Source organism: Caretta caretta, chromosome 17 (assembly GCF_965140235.1).
Source record: "Caretta caretta isolate rCarCar2 chromosome 17, rCarCar1.hap1, whole genome shotgun sequence".
NCBI lineage: Eukaryota > Metazoa > Chordata > Testudines > Cheloniidae > Caretta > Caretta caretta.
This window is the reverse complement of record NC_134222.1, coordinates 23,260,071-23,283,941: the sequence shown is the minus strand read 5'-3', so window position 1 is coordinate 23,283,941 and position 23,871 is coordinate 23,260,071. Positions and strand designations below refer to the sequence as shown.

Sequence of the window (23,871 nt, the reverse complement as noted above, 5' to 3'; positions counted from 1 at the left end):
GACTGGGGCAGGGCAGGCAAACAAGCAAAACTCCCAAGGGCGGGGCAGGCAAACAAACTGCATCTACTAAGGGTCCAGGGCAAAAAGGGTAGCAAGGGGTGGGTGGGGCAGGTAGCAATGGGAAAAGGGGCAGGCTGCAGCAGGAAGGCTGGTGAGCAAGGCAGAAGGTGGGAGAGTTCACCAGCCAAAGGCTGCAGGGGAGAGGAAGCAGTGCAAGGGAGGGGGGTGGCACTCGCACTCACGTGCACTTGTAACTCAGTTCGAACAGGATGCTGCTGCAGGCCCAGGTAGTGAAAAAGGGGCAAGACCGGCAGCTGAGTCCCGGAGTAAAGAGCGGAGGCGGGGGGGGGGGGGGGAGTAGCGGGGACAGATGGACCAGGGGGCAGGCTCCACACCACCCTCCCCGTCTCCCTACAGCAATAGTTTTCCCCACCACAAGAGCAAAGTTGAAATGTTCCTCAGGCCTTCAGGAGGCCCCTTCCATGGTCCCTGCATGTTCCCCGAGCAACAGAGGTCTCCTTCCACCTCCTCAAGGCACCAGTGGGCTCCGAGGCAGCAGCACCAGCAACAGTCAGTCTGGCAACGAGCCATGAGGGACCCCTCCGGTGGTGGCAGCAGAAGCAGGGGTAAGGTCCCTCACTCCTGCTCTGGGAAGCAGGCCAGCAGGTGCCACCCCGCCCCCAAGGAGCAGCAGCAACCCGGAGCCCACCAGCTGGCAAGGTAGTGGGGGGATGGGGGCGGGGGTGTCTGACCCAGCAGCTCCACACCCTCAAGAAAGTGGTAGAAGGCCAGTAGATTAACCCTCGAATGATAAAGGCCCTTTTCCTTTTAACTGACAAGGGGTTAGTCCAACTAACCCCTGAGTCCAACAAAGGGCTGCCTGAGATAAGAGGTGGATTAGGGTGTTTTGGGGCCCTGGGCCAGAGCAAGTGGGGGCCCCTCCCTGCCTCTTCCCCCTGCAGTCCTGCCAGGGAGCAGAGTTGGGACTCAGAGGCTTCTCCTGTTCCCCATCAGGAGTGCCGAGGGGGGCAAGCCCTGCACCCTGACAGGAGCACCAGGTAGGTGAAGCAGTGCAAGCCCCCAACTCTGCTCCCCAACAGGAGTGCTAGGGGAGCAGGGCACAGGGTGCCCATTTTCCCAGGGGGTCCCCAATTGGCCGGAGCCCGTGGGCATGGGTCCCTTTTGCCCAGTAGCTAATCCACCACTGCCTGAGATGTTTAAAAACCCTTCCGCCAGTGTGAGAGGGGATGGAGCTGAGCTGCTGCAGGGCTAGTGGCAGCAGAAGAAAAGCTGCTCTAGGGTGGAGAGCTGTTCTCTTCCCTATGGGGAAGCTATGTAACAGTTTGCCTGCTTAGGGCAAGGAGGGAGGAGTGGTAGATACGCTGGAGGGGAGGGATAAGATACAGAAGGACCTAGACAAATTGGAGGATTGGGCCAAAAGAAATCTGATGAGGTTCAATAAGGATAAGTGCAGGGTCCTGCACTTAGGATGGAAGAATCCAATGCACCGCTACAGACTAGGGACCGAATGGCTCGGCAGCAGTTCTGCAGAAAAGGACCTAGGGGTGACAGTGGACGAGAAGCTGGATATGAGCCAGCAGTGTGCCCTTGTTGCCAAGAAGGCCAATGGCATTTTGGGATGTATAAGTAGGGGCATAGCGAGCAGATCGAGGGATGTGATCGTTCCCCTCTATTCGACATTGGTGAGGCCTCATCTGGAGTACTGTGTCCAGTTTTGGGCCCCACACTACAAGAAGGATGTGGATAAATTGGAGAGAGTCCAGCGAAGGGCAACAAAAATGATTAGGGGTCTAGAACACAAGACTTATGAGGAGAGGCTGAGGGAGCTGGGATTGTTTAGCCTGCAGAAGAGAAGAATGAGGGGGGATTTGATAGCTGCTTTCAACTACCTGAAAGGGGGTTCCAAAGAGGATGGCTCTAGACTGTTCTCAGTGGTAGCAGATGACAGAACGAGGAGTAATGGTCTCAAGTTGCAGTGGGGGAGGTTTAGATTGGATATTAGGAAAAACTTTTTCACTAAGAGGGTGGTGAAACACTGGAATGCGTTACCTAGGGAGGTGGTAGAATCTCCTTCCTTAGAGGTTTTTAAGGTCAGGCTTGACAAAGCCCTGGCTGGGATGATTTAACTGGGAATTGGTCCTGCTTCGAGCAGGGGGTTGGACTAGATGACCTTCAGGGGTCCCTTCCAACCCTGATATTCTATGATTCTATGACTGGCACCCCAGGGCCAATTATTAGACCAACCACCCTCAGAGTGAGGGTAGGGAGAGTTATTCCCCTTTGTTTAGTGTGGAAATTGGTGCTTTTATTTTCTTTGTTTGCGGAGGGATGCTCCCTGGACCTGCCCCAAGGCCTGCCTGGAAAATATTGGGGAATAAGCCCCCAGGTGGGAGAGTAAACGCCATCCAGAGTGCGACTGACTTATTCCAGGCCCCCACCACCGGAGGGGGAACCACTGAGCCTGCTAAGATATAGAAGGTGCTCTGCTACATATGGTGTTAAAGTGGGAACTTGGCACAGCAAACTATTCTGGGGACAAGGTAAATCACATTCAAAATGGACAAATAATGAAGGTAGTGTGCACCTCACAGCAATGCAACAAGAGGCTACCAGTGTCCAGATGGCTGCCCAACAGGAGTCGGTACAGCTACAGCAGGAGACAAATCAATAACTGATGAGCCAGGCAGCCCAGGACCAAGCCACCATGAGGTGGTGAACCCGCTGAAGGCCCTGGCTGCTCTGACACGTGGCCACAACAGGACATAATCCCTAAGAGCCAGCATTTACCTACAAAAGATGATGGTGGAGGATGTCGTGAAGGCATACCTTCTTGCATTTGAAAAATCAGCCCTATGTGAGGCCTGGCCCTGAGACCAGTGGGCCACTATCCTCCCCTCTTTCCTGTGTGGGGAGGCCCAGAAGGCCTACTATGACATGGCAGCAAAAGCTGCTTCAGACTACTCGCAGTTGAAAGCTGAGATTCTGGCAAGATCCAAGGTGACGACAGCTATAAGGGCTCAGAGGTTCCACGAGTGGCGGTACTTGGAGAGCAAAGCACCAAGGTCACAATTCTTTGACCTGATCCATCTAACGCAGAAGTAGCTGCATCCCAAGACCCACAGCACAGAGATTATAGAATTTTTAGTGTTGGACAGGTTCGTGAGAGGACTTCCATCAGACCTGTGAGGCCGTGGGTTGGCCAAAATGACCCCTCCTCTTATGATGATATGATCACACTCAGAGAGAGGTAGTTGATGGCCAGAGAACTTTCTTGGACTGCCTAGAAAGAGATGTGTTGGACCAAGAGACCAGTCCCAGCCCTGAAGGCCTGGACCTCTGCGTGTTCACGTAGGACTATGCTGGGGAGGAAGAACACCGAAGAGTGGCTTGAGGCCACAAAGGTACTTGTGGAAATGGGGAGAGACGGTTGTGAGGTAGGGCCCAATAGCCCAAAGAATAGGGGATGCCCCAAGCTATGTATAGGTGTTATACTTGTGCAATCGAAGACCCATGACATGGCTGCACCTGGCCCAGGTCAGCTGACTCAGTCTCACAGCGCTCAGTCTGTGGGGCTAAAAATATCAGTGTCGGTGATTAAGTCTCGGCTCGGAGATCCTGGGGGGGGGGGGAGGGTCTCGGAGGCGGGGCTCAGGCTGGAGCTCCTAACATTTACACTATTTTTGGCCCCGCTGCCCGTGCCCTGTGAGCTGACCCAGGCTCTGAGTCTTGGTGCCATAGGTTTGGGGGTTTTTTAATTCCAGCATAGACCTATTCCTAGACTTTACAGTTGACAAGAAGGTGTGAGTAACAGTAGGGAGAAATTAGTATTGGGAGGGGAAATTAAGTTTACATTTTGTAATGACCCAACTACTCCCAGTCTTTATTCAGGCCTAATCTGATGGTATCTAGTCTGCAAATTAATTGCAGTTCTACAGCCTCACATTGGAGTCTGTTTTTGAAGGTTTTTTTGTTGAAGAATTGCCACTTTGAGGTCTGTTATTGAGTGCCCAGAGACATTGGAGTGTTCTCCGACTGGTTTTTGACTGTTATGATTCCTGATGTCAGATTTGTGTCCATTTATTCTTTTGCGTTTGACCAATGTACATGGCAGAGGGGCATTGCTGGCACATGATGGCATATATCACCATTGGTAGATGTGCAGGTGAACAAGCCCCAGATGATGTGGTTAGGTCCTATAATGGTGTCACTTGAATAGATATGTGGACAGAATTGGCACCAGGGTTTGTAGCAGGGTTTGGTCCCTGGGTTGGCATAGTTGCTGGTGAGTATTTGCTTCATGTTGGGGGGCTATCTGTAAGTAAGGACTGGCCTGTCTCCCAAGGTCTGTGAGAGTGAGGGATCGTCCTTCAGGATTGGTTGTAGATCCTTGATGATGCGCTGGAGAGGTTTTAGTTGGTGTCAACTGTCTGTAATGGGCCACTCTCTTACCACTTCAAAAGTTATTTCTCCTCCTTTGATATTCTGCTGTTAATTGATTTATCTTGTTAGACTGACCTAACACTTGGCAAAGCAACCCACATCCTTTCACGTATTTATACTTCCTCCTGTATCTTTTACTTCATGCATCTGATGAAGTAGGTTCTAGCCCACAAAAGCTCATGCCCAAATAAATTTGTTAGTTGCTAAGGTGCCACAAGGACGCCTCGGTTTTTTAGCTGATACAGACTAACACAGCTACCACTGAAACATTTGATAGAGATCATCTGGGGCTGTCAAAGTCTAATTCACTTTTTAAGAAGTCTAACTTTTTTTGTTTCAAAATGCCCTGGGTTAACATCCTGCTGCTGGCTGGGACTGGACATACACGAAATAGTACAAAAGGCAGGTAACTAAGTGTTGTAGAAGTTGGAGTTTCTATGACCCTTTCACCTTCAAGTCCAGGTAGAGGAAGCTACAATAGTCTAATCTGGTGATGGTAGTAGCAAGTATCACAGTGGGAAGGAATAAAGAGTCTCATTGCCAGCCAGAGGCGGACTAAAGCAACAGTAGCAAGTAATGCAGTCTGTGTGACCAAGAGCAAGGAAGATCCAGGAGGAACTCTATTCTGCACATTATTTTTCTGTTTGGACATCACTAAGCCAACACCTGTGTAAATGTGCAGCACTATCCACCTTATTCCATCCTTCCAAATGAATGGAATGTCCAGCCAGAGCAGATAAATATATCAGCTATATTTCTGCAAAAATTAATAGTAATTTAATAGTAAATAGTAATTTAATTTTTAATTTGCATCATAATAGTAATAGTAGGAAAAACCAGATTAATGCCTAATAATGACAATTTGAATATCAGAGTTACTACCAGCTTGTGATGAATAGCACAGTCAATACTAGAGCCAGGCAAAAAATGTTTAATTCATTCACCAAAAAAAGGTTTCATTTAACTAAAATCTATTTGTTAGGTATATCTCCATATTAAAACATTATTTGATAAACTCCTCTCATAGAACTGGAAGGGACCTTGAAAGGTCAAGTCCAGTCCCCTGCCTTCACAGCAGGAATAAGTGACCCCCTCAAGGATTGAACTCACAACCCTGGGTTTAGCAGGCCAATGCTCAAACCATTGAGCTATCCCTCTCCCATAACAGTGTTGATAAAAATATAACTGTCTCAGAAATGTTGAAACAATGTCTTGTTTTGACCTGACTTGAAATTTTTCATCTTGATTTTTAAGGCATTTTAACAAAAGCAAAGCAGGACAACCCTCACAAAATGGCTGGGTGGGGAGCAGAAGGCGGAAGCCTCCCTTTTAACCATTAACTATCTCTGAGAAGTGCTTTCTCCAATAATCTCAAGTTTTCCTCCAAAATTCTCCCTTGGTACAGACCAAACATGCCATATTTTCCATAGAGAGAGGGCCTCATATTTTCCAGAATGATTGAACAGAGTTGATATTGAGACTAGAAACAGCTAAACCCTTCCCTATAGAATCACTGTAGTGACTGTGAGCGATGATCCCTGGCTGCTGGTCGTTCTCACAGAGCAGTCTGGTCATGTGGTGCTGGCTCTCCTTATTTCCACTGGCTGAGCTACATTAAAAAGCTTAAAATATGTGTACTGTCCAAATATCACTTTGCATCGTAAGCAATCGCTGTAGTTGCCATAGCAGTACTGTGTGATCACAAACGGGAGAGGAGGTGTTCCATGCCATTGTGGAGGGAAGAGATTAGTGCATGTGGTGTGATACATGCTAGGAAAAAAATTCAGAACCCTGAACTATGATGTTGCCATAATAAATACATATTTGTACAAAAGAAACTCACCAAATAATGGTATCATGTTCCCATGTTTTTTGTAAAATTGTACCCCTAGTATGGATAACATAAGGTGAACTGACCTGTCCCGTTCGTACTTGTATGCAGCATCCACCAGCTCCTTGGCTTCATCAGTGCTGCTCAGAAAGAATGGATCTGGCAGTGTCTCCAAGATATCTAGTCCAAAGAGGAAAGAGCAGGACATGAGGACAACTCCTTCCCACCAGCTCACTGCACAGACCCAAAGTGAAAGGAGCACATTTCTTCTCCTTCATGTGATAAACTTGCTGGATTAACCTTTAGGCGCTTAAAGCCAAGACTGAGGTTTTGATTGAGAAAGTTGTTCCTCTATAATTGAACCTTTTTCATGCTATGGATCTAAGAGCTAAAGAAAGGGAGACATGAAGCAAAGTTAAACTGAGGGGTACCTGGGTGAAATTGAATGGCCTGCTCATATAGGTGAGGTCACACTAAATGATCTAATGGTCCCTTCTGGCCTTATACTTTATGAATCATAGAGCTCTTGGTCCTCAAGAGGACAAGAATGTATTCCAGGAAGGAACTTAATAGGTAGCAACTTTTGGATAGCCAGCCATTCTTCAGCTCTCAACTGAAGCTGGCTGTGTCTGCATTTGCTTTCTCAAGCCTCTGTTCCCACGACAAGACCTGTGGCCTGACCACCTTCCTCTCTTCCAAGTGCTTCAAAATGGATTCCTTGAGGACCTGCTCCATGATCTTTCCTGGGACTGAGATGAGGCTGACCAGTCTGTAGTTCCCCAGATTCTCCTTCTTCCCTTTTTTAAAGATGGGCACTTTATTTGCCTTTTTCCAATCATCCAGGACCTCCCCCAATCGCCACGAGTTTTCAGAGATAACTGCCAATGGCTCTGCAATCACATCAGCCAACTCACTCAGCACCCTCAGATGCATGAGATCCAGATGCATGGACTTGTGCATGTCCAGCTTTTCTAAATAGTTCTTAACCTGTTCTTTCACCATTGAGGGCTGCTAACCTCCTCCCCATACTGTGATCCCAAGTGCAGCAGTCTGGGAGCTTCCCTTGTCTGTGAAGACTGAGGCAAAAAAGCATTGAGAACTTCAGCTTTTTTCGCATCATCTGTCACTAGACTGCCTCCCCCATTCAGTAAGGGTCCCACACTTTCCCTGATCATCTTGTTGCTAACATACCTGTAGAAACCCTTCTTGTTGCCCTTCACATCCCTTGCTAGCTGCAACTTTAATTGTACTTTGGCCTTCTTGATAACACCCCTGCACACTCAAGCAATATTTTTATACTCCTACCTAATCATCTGTCCAAGCTTCCACTTCTTGTGTTTAAACTCATGGAAGATTGTTCTGTTAAGCCAAGCTGGCAGTGGCGTCCTGTTTGAAATGGGATTACATTAACCCACTAGGGAACTACTAGTGCACACCAGCAGCATCCACAGAAGCCATTTAGTGTGCAACACACTAATGTGCACTAGAATTCATACCCCTCTGGTGCAGTCTGACACCATGTAGACTTGTAATAGGTATCCAGGTCGCTGTTCACATCGGCAGTTCTAATATTTCCTGATGGTGGCACTATTGCATCAGCAGCTTGTAGTTTGCCTGGTCTGGCTTTCCTCTGCTTGAGCGATTCTATTTACAAAGTCCTTTGCCTCCACATCACCTGCAAATGTCTTCTGGCCTAAGAGTCCCTTAGGAAACTCTCATCTGACCTACAGGACACCTGTGAATAGCTTGCACTGGGGCCTTCTCCAATTTTGTAACCACTTCCCTAGCAATCTATTTGAAGAGCTGCATCTGGTATACACAAGTCATCTGAGGGCTGGGAACTTTTTCACAAGGAGGGTGGTGAAGCACTGGAATGGGTTGCCTAGGGAGGTGGTAGAATCTCCTTCCTTAGAGGTTTTTTAAGGCCCGACTTGACAAAGCCCTGGCTTGGATGATTTAGGTGAGGTTGGCCCTGCTTTGAGCAGGGGGTTGGACTAGATGACCTCCTGACGTCCCTTCCAACCCTGATATTCTATGAATTAACAGTTCAGAGCTTAAAAAAACCCAGGCTTCTGCTTTCACATTTATAATTCTGCATCTAGTCTGATCCACGGATTTATCCAGTATGTTATCCTCCTCCCCCAGCAGGTTAGGAAGTTCCCTTCTTAAACCATTTATAAACTGACTTGTCATGGAGTATTCTCATGGCTCACCACTGACCATAAGACCTTCTCTGCATTGTCAACTCTGCAGGCAGTACAGCTGGTTCTGCCTCATTCGAGCTATTTCCCACAGACACTGACAAAGAGAAAGCCCTACCAACCAACCAGTCTCCTCAATACACACCGATAACTGTGTGGGGGTTCCCCCCACCACCTCCTGGCTTGGCAGGCGTTCTGGCATTTCAGTGTTTGCATAACAGTCTGTAAGATCCACGATCCACACTGGAAGCTGCTGGTAAAATGCTTTGGTGTGGCAATCCAGAAACACTGCCAGGTCCGGGCTGCTTGCTCAGCAGGCCACTCATTCAGAGTGCAACAGCTCAAAGTTTATCAAATGCTCACAGGTTCCTGTCTCCTCTTTGTGACCAGTACCTTTGTTCTGAAGCAAAAGTGCTTTTGACTTCTTAAAGCTGCTGCCACCCAGTTGTGATACTCTTATATGAATCAAAGGATTTATTGGAACACTGCAAGTACCAACCCCAGCACACACTGGCAGGACTTCACTTCCTCCTCGCCACCTCTCCCACCCCCTTGTCCCCCAATCAGATACAGTAGCATAACATCAAAATAGACCACATTTCAGCACTGAGCTAGAGATGCAGCACTGGACAGACCATTATTCAGTTCCTCTCCAGCCACCAGCTACTCTCGCTCACTCCCTCCCTCCCCACTTAGTCTCCTTTCCATGCTCCCCCGGGTTCCTTTCCCAAATGCGGAACCCAAATCTACCTGCTCCCATATCTTCTTAGTGCTTATGTATCCCTCTCTCCCTTTCTTTCCCTGCTCTGTTGCAACCTCCCTCCTGTGTGCCATGTTCCCATCTCCCCATAGGTTCCTGTCCAGCCCTCTGCTATAGGGAGGTCGTGACCTTCCCTGCACACAGCCTAGCTGCAGTCCCACTGAGAATTGATGCTCGTTGTTACTAGGGTCAGTCTCTCTTCCACAGGCAAAGCCAGTGTGAACAGCTGCCCTCTTGTCTGAGGCCCATTGCCAGGAACAGGAGGTTGTGGCCGTTTTGAATAAAGGAAAATTTACAAGTTTGAAGCTAGAAATTAAGAGATGTAGTCTCCCAATTCAATGGGTGCACTAGAACCTATCAAGCATTGCTTCCCTCCCTCTCTGCCCCACGTCCAGCCCTGCTACCCAGGGATCCCTTGGCCAAGTGGGAGTTGCCATCACAGCCCAGAGCAGGCAGGAGTTCATGGAGCAAACACCCCCACACCAGAAGAGGTGGCACAAACCTCAGCCCTCCACCTGTGCTGCAGCTCCCTGCCAGACCAGACAAAGAGAACAGACCATCTTTCCCACCATTACCCTGCAGCTCCACTGCCTAAATCTTCGACTTCGACTCCCTCAGGGAACGGATGGCCAGGATCCCCTGGGGGACTAACTTGAAGGGGAAAGGAGTCCAGGAGAGCTGGCTGTATTTCAAGGAATCCCTGTTGAGGTTACAGGGACAAACCATCCCGATGAGTCGAAAGAATAGTAAATATGGCAGGCGACCAGCTTGGCTTAATGGTGAAATCTTAGCGGATCTTAAACATAAAAAAGAAGCTTACAAGAAGTGGAAGGTTGGACATATGACCAGGGAAGAGTATAAAAATATTGCTCGGGCATGTAGGAATGTTATCAGGAGGGCCAAATCGCACCTGGAGCTGCAGCTAGCCAGAGATGTCAAGAGTAACAAGAAGGGTTTCTTCAGGTATGTTGGCAACAAGAAGAAAGCCAAGGAATGTGTGGGCCCCTTACTGAATGAGGGAGGCAAACTAGTGACAGAGGATGTGGAAAAAGCTAATGAACTCAATGCTTTTTTTGCCTCTGTTTTCACTAACAAGGTCAGCTCCCAGACTGCTACGCTGGGCATCACAAAATGGGGAAGAGATGGACAGCCCTCTGTGGAGATAGAGGTAGTTAGGGACTATTTAGAAAAGCTGGACGTGCACAAGTCCATGGGGCCGGACGAGTTGCATCCGAGAGTGCTGAAGGAACTGGCGGCTGTGATTGCAGAGCCATTGGCCATTATCTTTGAAAAGTCGTGGCGAACCGGGGAAGTCCCGGATGACTGGAAAAAGGCTAATGTAGTGCCAATCTTTTAAAAAGGGAAGAAGGAGGATCCTGGGAACTACAGGCCAGTCAGCCTCACTTCACTCCCTGGAAAAATCATGGAGCAGGTCCTCAAAGAATCAATCCTGAAGCACTTGCATGAGAGGAAAGTGATCAGGAACAGCCAGCCTGGATTCACCAAGGGAAGGTCATGCCTGACTAATCTAATCGCCTTTTATGATGAGATGACTGGTTCTGTGGATGAAGGGAAAGCAGTGGATGTATTGTTTCTTGACTTTAGCAAAGCTTTTGACACGGTCTCCCACAGTATTCTTGTCAGCAAGTTAAGGAAGTATGGGCTGGATGAATGCACTACAAGGTGGGTAGAAAGCTGGCTAGATGGTCGGGCTCAACAGGTAGTTATCAATGGCTCCATGTCTAGTTGGCAGCCGGTATCAAGTGGAGTGCCCCAAGGGTCGGTCCTGGGGCCGGTTTTGTTCAATATCTTCATAAATGATCTGGAGGATGGTGTGGATTGCACTCTCAGCAAATTTGTGGATGATACTAAACTGGGAGGAGTGGTAGATACGCTGGAGGGGAGAGATAGGATACAGAAGGACCTAGACAAATTGGAGGATTGGGCCAAAAGAAATCTGATGAGGTTCAATAAGGATAAGTGCAGGGTCCTGCACTTAGGATGGAAGAACCCAATGCACAGCTACAGACTAGGGACCGAATGGCTAGGCAGCAGTTCTGCGGAAAAGGACCTAGGGGTGACAGTGGACGAGAAGCTGGATATGAGTCAGCAGTGTGCCCTTGTTGCCAAGAAGGCCAATGGCATTTTGGGATGTATACGTAGGGGCATAGCGAGCAGATCGAGGGACGTGATCGTCCCCCTCTATTCGACATTGGTGAGGCCTCATCTGGAGTACTGTGTCCAGTTTTGGGCCCCACACTACAAGAAGGATGTGGATAAATTGGAGAGAGTCCAGCGAAGGGCAACAAAAATGATTAGGGGTCTGGAACACATGAGTTATGAGGAGAGGCTGAGGGAGCTGGGATTGTTTAGCCTGCAGAAGAGAAGAATGAGGGGGGATTTGATAGCTGCTTTCAACTACCTGAAAGGGGGTTCCAAAGAGGATGGCTCTAGACTGTTCTCAATGGTATCAGATGACAGAACAAGGAGTAATGGTCTCAAGCTGCAGTGGGGGAGGTTTAGATTGGATATTAGGAAAAACTTTTTCACTAAGAGGGTGGTGAAACACTGGAATGCGTTACCTAGGGAGGTGGTAGAATCTCCTTCCTTAGAGGTTTTTAAGGTCAGGCTTGACAAAGCCCTGGCTGGGATGATTTAACTGGGAATTGGTCCTGCTTCGAGCAGGGGGTTGGACTAGATGACCTTCTGGGGTCCCTTCCAACCCTTATATTCTATGATTCTATGAAATCCTCACCCCTCTCTGCAGCTCCCCTGCACCCAGTGAAGCTGTTGATGGGTTCCACTAAGAGGGAGAAGTTGAGGAAGGGAGTGAGAGCTACCAAGGGTGCAGCAGCAGCTTGGTAAAGAGGTTTCCACTTCAAAAATAAAGTTCTGTTGAAGTTTGTTAGTACCTTGCCTGGTTGTTCCAACAGATGGAGAATCCACAGTGACCCTTGCTAAGTTGTTAATTACTCTAACTGTAAAGAACTTATGCCTTATATCCAGTCTGAATTTGTCTAGCTTCAGCTTCCAGGAATTGGATCATGTTACACCTTTCTCTGCTAGATTGAAGAGCCCATTATTTATTATTTGTTCCCCGTGTAGATAATTTCAGATGTAATCAAATCACCTCTTAACCTTCTATTTGTTAAATTAAATAGATTGAACTTCTTGAGCCTCTCCTTATAACAAACATTTTTCTCATCCCTTTGTCATTCTCATGACTCTTCTTTGAACTCTTCAATTTATCAACATTCTTCTTGAATTGTGGACCCCAGGACTAGACACAATATTGCAGCAGCAATCGGACATAGTTGACAAATTTATATGCAGATGACACAAAGTTATTCAGGTTAGTCAAGCCCTGGAAGATTGAGATACTTCAGACAAATCTATCCAAGCTAAGTGAATGGGCAACAGAATGTCAGATGAAATTCAGTGTTAAACAATGAATAATACTCATACACCATACAAGGTTCTAAATTAATGGAATCAACTCAAGAAAGTGACCTAATCTTCATTATAAACAGCTGAATGAAACCCTTTGCCCACTATACCGCTGCAGTAAAAAAGCAGACACAGTTGGCAACAGGTTTTGTTTCCATCCCACCATCAACCTCAGCCTGGACCAGTCCACACAGGAGATCCACTTCCTGGACACTATGGTGCTCATAAGCAGTGGTCACATAAACACCACCCTATACCAGAAACCTACTGACCACTATGCCTACCTACATACCTCCAGCTTTCATCCAGACCACACCACGCAATCCATTGTGTACAACCAAGCTCTACGATACAACCACATTTGCTCCAACTCCTCACACACCGACAAACACCTACAAGATCTCTATCAAGCATTCTTACAACTATAATACCCACCTGCAGAAGTGAAGAAACAGATTGACAGAGCCAGAAGAGTACCCAGAAGTTACCTACTACAGGACAGGCCCAACAAAGAAAATAACAGAATGCCACTAGCCATCACCTTCAGCCCCCAACTAAAACCTCTCCAACGCATCATCATAACCTATCCTGAAGGATGACCCATCACTCTCACAGATCTTGGGAGACAGGCCAGTCCTTGCTTACAGACAGCCCCCCAACCTGAAGCAAATACTCACCAGCATCCACACACCACACAACAAAACCACTAACCCAGGAACCTATCCTTGCAACAAAGCCCATCTATTCAGGGGACACCATCATAGGGCCTAATCACATCAGCCATGCTATCAGAGGCTCATTCACCTGCACATCTACCAATGTGATCTATGCCATCATGTGCCAGCAATGCCCCTCTGCCACGTACATTAGCCAAACTGGACAGTCTCTACGTAAAAGAATAAATGGACACAAATCAGACATCAAGAATTATAACATAAAAATTATAACAAAAACCAGTCTGAGAATTATAACAAAAACCAGTCAAAAACCAGTCTGAGAACACTTCAATCTCTCTGGTCACTCGATTACAGACCTAAAAGTGGCAATTCTTCAAAAAAAACTTCAAAAGCAGACTCCAACGAGAGACAGCTGAATTGGAATTAATTTGCAAACTGGATACAATTAACTTAGGCTTGAATAAAGACTGGGAGTGGATGGGTCATTACACAAAGTAAAACTATTTCCCCATGTTTATTTCCACCCCGACTGTTCCTCACACGTTCTTGTCAACTGCTGGAAATGGCCCACCTTGATTATCACTACAAAAGGTTCCCCCCCCACCTCCCAGCTCTTCTGCTGGTAATAGCTCACCTTACCTGATCATTCTTGTTAGTGTGTATGGTATACCCATTGTTTCATGTTCTCTGTGTATATAAATCTCCCCACTGTATTTTCCACTGCATGCATCCGATGAAGTGAGCTGTAGCTCACAAAAGCTTATGCTCAAATAAATTTGTTAGTCTCTAAGGTGCCACAAGTCCTCCTTTTCTTTTTGCAGTTCCTTGGGGTTACCTTCCCTGCTAAAAACTGAAGAGAAGAACTTAATTACTGTAGCAGAAGAGATTTGCGATGTAAATGTTACCTCAGGCCATTGACTGAAATAGTCTATTAAAGTGATGGCATAGCGGCAGTCACTTGGAGCAGTATCAAAAAGTCCTACAATGTCAGTCCCCACTTTTTCCCCATGAAGATTCAGGAAGAGGAACAGGCTGTCTTGTCATGCATTTGGCAAGTGACACAGGATTTTATGAGCGCTTCAGTTTGAGAGTCTATCCCTGGCCACCAATACAGATCCCGTAGTCATTGTTTGGTTCTGACAATTCCTTGAGGAGTTTCATGCCAGGTGTAGGAGTTTTGACTGTAATTCTTCAGGCACAAGTAGCCAGTGTGTACCTCATAGCACACAGCCATCAAGCAAAAAAAGTTCATCCCGAACTCTAAAATAAGGGAACAAAACTGGGTCAAGGTTTTTAGGGTGACTGTGCCATCTCTTTGAGAAATCCCCATAGTTTTTGTTGAATTGGACACGCTGAACAAGCAGCTTGAAATCGTTCTTTTGTAACTGCAGTTAGAATGCTTGTAATAAACGCAACCGCTACATCCTCATCCTCCGGTGGACCACCTAGTGAAGGCAAAGGCAGGCGAGAGACAATCAGCGACCACATTTTGGTTTCCAGCTTTATATTCCAGTTCATAAATGAGAGAGGAGTCTTGCAGACCATCAAGCAATACGATATCCCGCTCTTCCCAGTCCTTTCGTGGTGAGCAACGTCGTCAAAGGGCTGTGGTCTGTGCGCAACCTGAACGTGCGGCCCCACAGGTAAGTTCTCCATTTTTCAGTAGTCCAGACACAAGCAAGGGCTTCTTTTTCAACTGTAGAATATTTCCTCTCAGCATTACTTAGTGTCCTTGAAGCAAATGCAACTGTCCTCTCTGTGTTAGGACAGCCACAAGTCCATAATCAGAAGCATCAGTAGTTACAATTGTGGGCAATGCAGGACTGAATAGTGCAAGTACTAGACTATGTACAATCAAGTCTTTCACCATTTCAAAACTAGCTTGTGCATCCGTTGTCCACCCTAAGGTTGAACTTCTCCGTAGTAATTCCCATAATGGTTGAATGACAGAAGCATAATTGGGAATGAATTTTGCATACCAGCAGGTAAGACCCAAGAAGGAACGTAAGGTTTGCAAATCTGTTGGAGAAGCATTTGAAATTGCCAGGATATGATCTGGATCAGGTTTTAGTCCAGCCTGTGAAATTGTATGCCCCAGAAAGGAGAGTTCAGTTTGTCTAAATTTGCATTTGGACCTATTGAGCTTGAGGTCTGCTTTGCTGATGCTGTTTAGTACAGTCTGCAGGTTATTGTCATGCTCCTCAGAAATATTTCCAAACACAATAATATCATCCAGATAGCACTGAACTCCATGTTTATTCTTCAGAATCAATTACATCGTTTTTTTTGAAAGGCACTTGGGGCAGATGCGAGACTGTATAGAACATGTTTAAAACAAAATAGTCCCTCGTGTAATAAATGCTGTGAGGCCTCTGCTATCTTCATGCAACATAACCCTGGTGGTATGCGCTCTGCAAATCAAGAGTAGAAAACATCTTTGCTCCACGGAGTTCTGCAAATACTTCTTCTATGTGAGGAAGAGTGTGGCTGTCAATCACAATAGCTTTATTTGGCTCCCTTAAGTCCACAAAAAGGTGAATGCCTCCACCCTTCTTCTGCGTCACTATTATAGGTGAAACCCATTCCAAAGGAGTCACTCTTCAATAATGTCCCTCTGAACAAGTTTTCTAAGTTCCTCTGAAACAGCTTCCCTGACTGAAAATGGTAAGCACCATAACTTCTGTCCATACAGGCATCACATTGTTCCACATTTTAACTTTATGCAGAAACCCATAAGCTCAGCCAAGTTGCTCCTCAACCTGGCTGAATCTCAGCTGAAACTGGTGTGTGTACCACAAGGGTGCTTTGCTGAGAAAGATCAATTCGTCCATTAACTACCGTGAGATTTTAAAAAAAAGGAAAGGAGTACTTGTGGCACCTTAGAGACTAACAAATTTATTTCAGCATAAGCTTTTGTGACCTACAGCTCATTTCATCTGATGCATGCCAATAAATCTCTGCCAAGGATAGGAGTGCCTTTGCGGACAATGTAGAACTCTGCAGTTACACAGCAATCACCAAAAGCAACTATTGCTGGCAGGCAGACATGTACTGGAATATGGTTTTTCAAATAGCACACCAAGTGAAGCTTGGGTTCAGTAAGAGGCACGTCTTTAAAGTAATCCAAATAGATGGAATCAGGTAGTATAGATACTGCTGAGCCAGTGTCCAACATTCTCTGAATAGAGTGTGATTTGCCTGGGGGTATGGCAGAAAAGTTTACAGTGCACTTTATTTGTTCTGAAATATGTGCAGTAGTGATTTTGTCCACACTCAGCACAGTAACATCTGGTATTGTAACTAGATACACCTGTTGATTGAACTGGCTGCTGCAATATACTTTAGCAAAATGCCCAATCTTTTTGCAATGATTGCACTGAGCTGCTTTTGCCGGATATCCTGTGTAGCTTGCAAGGTGTTGTGGGGATCCACAGCAAAAGCATGCTTTTACAGTATTTTGAATTTGCTGATTCGGTGGTTTTCCATTAGTTTTCCTCTTATAATCATTTGTCTGCAGCGATAGTGAACTTTTCTGCAAAGGAGTCACAGCTTGGACTGTGTCTCCTGTATCCATGCTCATTATTTTGGATTTAGCTGTAGATGACTCAATCTGAGTAGCAATGGTTATTGCTTTTTCTAGTGTAAATTGTGGTTCTAAAAGTAAGCATTCTCTAACATGAAGCATGGTTGTTTTCTCAATGAGCTGGTCTCTAATCATCTCATTTGCCATATTCCCAAAGTCACAAGTTACAATCGGACTCCTCAGGGAAGCAATATACTGCATTATAGTCTCCCCTGTTTTCTGCTCACGCTGGCAAAATCTGCAGCGATTAGCTACTCCATTCACTTTTTGCACAGAAAAGTTCTTTAATGCAGTGAGTGCAGTCTCATATTTATCATCTGCAAGGGGGAAAGTGTAAAATATAAGCTGACCTTCTGCTCCAAGGCAGTGGATTAGCAGAGCGTGCTTTCTTACTTCATAAATATCTGTAGCAGTGATTGCAAGCAGATAAGTCTCAAACATATGGATCCAGGCAGTAAAAGCAATTGGAGGCTCACCTGGGCTTTGCAGAAAGGGTGCAGGTGGGTTCAGAGGCAGAAGATCCATCCTCACTGCCAAAATGTTGTACCAACCAGGCAAGGTACTAACAAACTTCAACAGAACTTTATTTTTAAAGTGGAAACCTCTTTACCAAGCTGCTGCTGCACCCTTGGTAGCTCTCACTCCCCTCCTCAACTTCCTCCCCGCTCCTTCCTGTTTCCTGTCCTTTCAGACTCCCAACAGCCAGTGCTCCCAGTTCTAATAATAACAAGCAGCATCTAAACACCACACCATCACTGACAATTTTTAAAGCAAGAGCTGATGATTCTATAAAAATATGCAGTAGGAATTATTTTGGGGAAGTTCTGTGGCCTGTGTAACATAGGAGGTCATACTAGATGATCACACTGGTTCCTTCTGGCCTTGGAATCTACGAATATACAAGGCTGATTAAAGAAATAATTTAGTTTTTCAACAATGTCCTTCTCAATTTTAACTGCTCTATTTAACCCACTGGTAAGTCCGCGGACCCACTGATTCTTTAGTGGACTTCCTGCTTCTTCTAGAGAATTTCTTGTTGTGTTTATACCTTCATCTATTTACTTTACAAAATCCATCCTAGCCCTCCTCATTTCCCTCTTACATATTGACTGCTGTAGTGTATGTTCTTGTTAGTTGGCTTGGCTGGCGCTGCATTTCCAAATCCCAAAGACTTTCTCTCTGGCTCGGATAACCTCTTGAAGACTTAAACTTTGCCATTTATTTTTCTCTTCCTGGTTCCCTTTTTGCTCAGCAGATTGCATAAAGCAACTACTGTTTTCTAAGGTAGCTAAATCTAAGGGTGTTGCTTTCTTTGCTCTTGGCGTTAGGGTTTTTCCGAAGAGCTTCCTTATTATATTAAAATCCCCTCTTCTACATTTAGTGTCACTGATAGTTTGTTTTTTTTTGTTGTTGTTTTTTTGTACCTTATTTACCTTTGACTATTAAACCATTAAATTATGTTGTGGTCATTATTACTTGCTGGCTTATTGGAAGAAGACATACATTGGGGCCTTTTGATTCATTATATTTTATATGCTGAAATAATTTGAATCAAAACTGTATACAGAGTCTGTACATCCCCCAGAAGTCTACTGAACAATTTTTGGTCACTCAGTCATTTCTATAGAGCTTTTAATCCTAGCAGGAGTCCACGAATTTTTTTCAGTGCATAAACAGTTATGAACATAAGAATGGCAATGCTGGGTCAGACCAAAGGTCCATCTAACCCAGTATTCAGTCTTCTGACACTGGCCAATGCAAGGTGCCCCAGAGGAAATGAACAGGACAGGTAATCATCAAGTGATCCATTCCTTAGTGCCCATTCCCAGCTTCTGGCAAACAGACTAGGGACGCCATCCTTGCCCATCCTAGCTAAAAGCCATTGATGGACCTGTTTAACCCTGTTATGGTCTTGGCCTTCACAACATTCTCTGGCAAGGAGTTCCACAGGTTGACTGTGCTTTGTGTGAAAAAAATACTTCCTTCTGTTTGTTTTAAACCTCATGCCTATTTATTTCATTTGGTGACCCCTAGTTCTTGTGTTATAAGAAGGAGTAAATAACACTTCCTTATTTACTTTCTCCACACCAGTCATGATTTTATAGACCTCAATCATATCCCCCCTTAGTTGTCTCTTTTTCAAGCTGAAAAGTCCCAGTCTTATTAATCTCTCCTCATACAGCAGCCATTCCATACCCCAAATCATTTTGTTGCCCTTTTCTGAACCTTTTCTGATTCCAATATAGCTTTTTTGAGATGCGATGACTACCTCTTCATGCAGTATTCAGGATGTGGACATATCATGGATTTATGTATTGGAAGAGGCAATATGATATTTTCTGTCTTTTTATCTATCCCTTTCTTAATGATTCCCAACATTCTGTTGGCTTTTTTGACTGCCACTGCACATTGAGTGGATGTTTTTAGAGAACTATCCACACTGACTCCAAGATCTCTTCTCTTGAGTCATAACAGCTAATTTAGACCCCATTATTTTATACGTATAGTTGGGATTGTTTTCCAGTATGCATTACTTTGCATGTATCAACATTGAATTTCATCTGCCACTTTGTTGCCCAGTCACCCAGTCTTGAGAAATCTCTTTGTAGCTCTTTGCAGTCTGCCTGGGACTTAACTATCTTGAGTAGTTTGGTATCATCCGCAAATTTTGCCACCTTACTGTTTATCCCTTTTTCCAGATCATTTATGAATATGTTGAATAGGACTGGTCCCAGTACCGTCCCCTGGGGAGCACCACTATTTAACTCTGTCCATTCTGAGAACTGACCATTTATTCATACCCTTTGTTTGCTATCTTTTAACCAGTTACCAATCCATGAGAGGACCTTTCCTCTTTTCCCATGACAGCTTACTTTGCGTAAGAGCCTTTGGTGAGGGATCTTGTCAAAAGCTTTCTGAAAATCTAAATACATTATATCCACTGGATCCCCCTTGTCCACATGCTTGTTGATCCCCTCAGAGAATCCCAGTATATTGGTGAGGCATGATTTCCATTTACAAAAACCGTGTTGACTTTTCCCCAACAAATTATGTTTATCTATGTGTCTGACAATTGTGTTCTTTACTATAGTTTCAACCAGTTTGCCTGGTACCGAAATCAGGTTTATTGGCCTGTAATTTCCGGGGTCACCTCTGGAGCCCTTTATAAAAATTGGCATCACATTAGCTCTCCTCCAGTTATTTGGTACAGAAGCTGATTTAAATGATAGGTTACATAACACAGTTATTAGTCCTGCAATTTCACATTTGAGTTCCTTCAGAACTCTTGGGTGAATACCATCTGGTCCTGGTGACTTATTACTGTTTAGTTTATCAATTTGTACCAAAACCACCTAATGACACCTCAATCTAGGACAGTTCCTCACATTTGTTACCTAAAAGGAATGGCTCAGGTTTGGGAATCTCCCACACATCCTCAACTGTGAAGACCAATGCAAACAATTCATTGAGTTTCTCCACATCCTTTGTCATCCTTTTGTGCTCCTTTTGTACCTCGATCATCCAGTGGCCCCACAGGTGGTTTAGCAGACTTCCTGCTTCTGATGTACTTTTTAAAAAAAAAATTGCTATTACTTGGGCTAGCTGTTCTTCAAATTCTTTTTTGGACTTCCTAATTATATGTTTACACGTCACTTGCCAGACCTTATGCTCCTTTCTATTTTCGTCACTAGGATTTAACTTCCACTTTTTAAAGGATGTCTTTTTGCCTCTCACTGCTTCAACTTTGTTGATTAGCCACGGTGGTTCTTTTTTGGTTCTCTTACTATGTGCACATAAATCTTTATAGCTGAGGTCTAATTATAGAGTACATTGGTGGTGACCCTTATTATTGAAGTTGCCCAGGACTTCCCATTATAACACCCTGTTTTCCGTTGTTATCACTTGGCCAATCTTTAATCTTTCAGGGGCTGGAACTTTCCAGGAGTCCTTTCTGCCTCAGGCAGAATATTTCTGGCAAGTTGAAGCAAAACAGTTCAGCTCTTTCTATGACAGAACCAGTGTTGCCAACTTTTTTCCAGCCATTTCCTTGAAGAGCTCTACTGCCTCCATGAGTTGAAAACTGAATTTTTGCAAGAGAATAAGTCTGGAATCAGAGATTTTATTTATTGTCAAAAATGAGCTGCCCTGTTTTTGCCAAAACTTTCCCAAACAAATGCCAAAAGAAAAACCTGTGGGAGGGGTGTGGGTGCAAAAGCAACCCATTTAGGAAGCGGGGCCTCTTTTGATTATACTGCCAATCCATTTTGTTTTACTAAAGGACACTAGTGAGTCAGCATGGTCCTGGACTCGGAAACTAGCAGACTTTGCATTAGAAGACCTGGGTTCTGTTCTTGGCTCTCCTGTATGTGACTCTTTCTGTCCTGGAGGCAGGCATCTACCCTCTCTGTGCCTCAGTTTCCCCATATCTAGAAAGGGGATAACAATCAGGTCCTCTGAAGTCCTTGGATATTCATGGTGAATGCATACTTCCCAGACATAGGTTTTGTTTTGGGTGGGAGAGGGAACACTGCAAACCCCTATAGACTGGGTGGGGGCCCACAATGAGTTTCCCTTTAGATCCCACCACAAAGCATTATACCCGTAATGCAGAACACCAGCAGCAGAAGGAAGGGGACAGTACCATTTATAGAAGATCCAGATGCCTGGCTCAGGCTCAGGGTCACCAAGAGTCCGAAGAGGGGGATCCCTGGAGAGAAATACAAATACACCTGGGTTACTAGCGATAATTCCAGGAGGTAAAGGGCCCACGGATGTCATCTGCACACTGAAAGAGATCAACGTCCACAGCTCTGTTTACTGAATATTTGTATCAGTGTTCTGGAAGGAAACATGGATTTGCTGCTGATAAAGTTTGCAGGTGAGACTAAGATTGGTGGGGTGAAGGATTTTCCCCCAGATGAGATTGGCAATAACTTTTGGTTTTGTTTTTTTCCCCTTCTTCTGCAGGATGGGGGCTTGCTAAGCTCATCTGGGCACATTTCACCAAACCAGTTCCCTGCCACTGCAGGAACCTCAAGCACTGGTGCACCTTGTCCCTCCTGTCCTCTGCCTGTGGCTCACAATAGTTTAGCCTCCTGAGGGCTGCAATACTTTAGTCCAAGCCAATTTCCTGGGCTCAATACAGGGGTAATTGGGTGGGGATTACTGGCCTGTGAGGTTCAGGAGGTCAGACTTGATCGAGTGGTCCCTTCTATGACTCAGAGAAAAGCTTGAAAATGGAGAGTTCACCATAAATGTTCAGAAAACAAATAAAACCTACAATTTTTTTAAACAAAAACCCTCACTATTTTTATCCTGATCTCAAGGGGCGGGGTTGGAGCCTGACTCATGATTTTTGACTGCTTGAGGTTTTCAAGCTTCTGACATGGGAGGAGGATTTCTGACTTGGGAGCTTGGAGGTCAAATGGAGGGCAAGAGTTTCATAGATATTAAGGTCAGAAGGGACCATTATGATCATCTAGTCTGACCTCCCGCACAACACAGGCCACAGAATCTCACCCACTCCTGCAATAAACCTCTTGCTTATGTCTGAGCTATGGAAGTCCTCAAATCGTGGTTTAAAGACTTCAAGGTGCAGAGAATCCTCCAGCAAGTGGCCCATGCCCCGTGCTACAGAGGAAGGCGAAAAACCCAGGGCCTCTGCCAATGGGCCCTGGAGGAAAGTTCCTTCCCGACCCCAAATATGGCGATCAGCTGAACCCTGAGCATATGGGCAAGATTCACCAACCAGCTACCCAGGAAAGAATTCTCTGTAGTAACTCAGATCCCACCCCCTCTAACATCCCATCACAGGCCATTGGGCCTATTTACCATGAATAATTAAAGCTCAATTAATTGCCAAAATCATGTTATCCCATCAGACCATCTCCTCCATAAACTTATCAAGTTTAATCTTGAAGCTAGATAGGTCATTTGTCCCCACTGCTTCCCTTGGAAGGCTATTCCAGAACTTCACTCCTCTGATGGTTAGAAACCTTCATCTAATTTCAAGTCTAAACTTCCCGATGGCCAGTTTATATCCATTTGTTCTTGTGTCCACATTGGTACTGAGCTTAAATAATTCCTCTCCCTCTCCGGTATTTATCCCTCTGATATATTTATAGAGAGCAATCATACCTCCCCTCAACCTTGTTTTGGTTAGGCTAAACAAGCCAAGCTCCTTGAGTCTCCTTTCGTAAGACAGGTTTCAGAGTAACAGCCGTGTTAGTCTGTATTTGCAAAAAGAAAAGGAGTACTTGTGGCATCTTAGAGACTAACCAATTTATTTGAGCATAAGCTTTCGTGAGCTACAGCTCACTTCATCGGATGCATACTGTGGAAAGTGTAGAAGATCTTTTTATATACACACAAAGCATGAAAAAATACCTCTTCCCACCCCACTCTCCTGCTGCTAATAGCTTATCTAAAGTGATCACTCTCCTTACAATGTGTATGATAATCAAGTTGGGCCATTTCCAGCACAAATCCAGGGTTTAACAAGAACGTCTGAGGAGGTGGGGGGGTAGGAAAAAACAAGGGGAAATAGGTTACCTTGCATAATGACTTAGCCACTCCCAGTCTCTATTCAAGCCTAAGTTAATTGTATCAAATTTGCAAATGAATTCCAATTCAACAGTTTCTCGCTAGAGTCTGGATTTAAAGTTTTTTTGTTGTAATATCACAACTTTCATGTCTGTAAGCGCGTGACCAGAGAGATTGAAGTGTTCTCCGACTGGTTTTTGAATGTTATAATTCTTGACGTCTGATTTGTGTCCATTTATTCTTTTATGTAGAGACTGTCCAGTTTGACCAATGTACATGGCAGAGGGGCATTGCTGGCGCATGATGGCATATATCACATTGGCGGATGTGCAGGTGAACAAGCTATTACCAGCAGGAAAGTGGGGTGG

The 23,871-nt window shown here is 45.2% G+C and overlaps 1 protein-coding gene across 1 annotated transcript in view; it reads right to left on the bottom strand.

Moving 5' to 3' along the window:
• Window positions 1–6,500, bottom strand: part of LOC125624086 (myeloperoxidase) — a 58,982-nt gene extending 52,482 nt beyond the window's left edge. The window contains exon 1 of the mRNA XM_048824433.2: window positions 6,379–6,500. Coding sequence (XP_048680390.2) covers window positions 6,379–6,500 — 122 coding nt within the window. The remainder of the gene's footprint in view (window positions 1–6,378) is intronic.
• Between the last annotated feature and the right edge of the window lie 17,371 nt (window positions 6,501–23,871).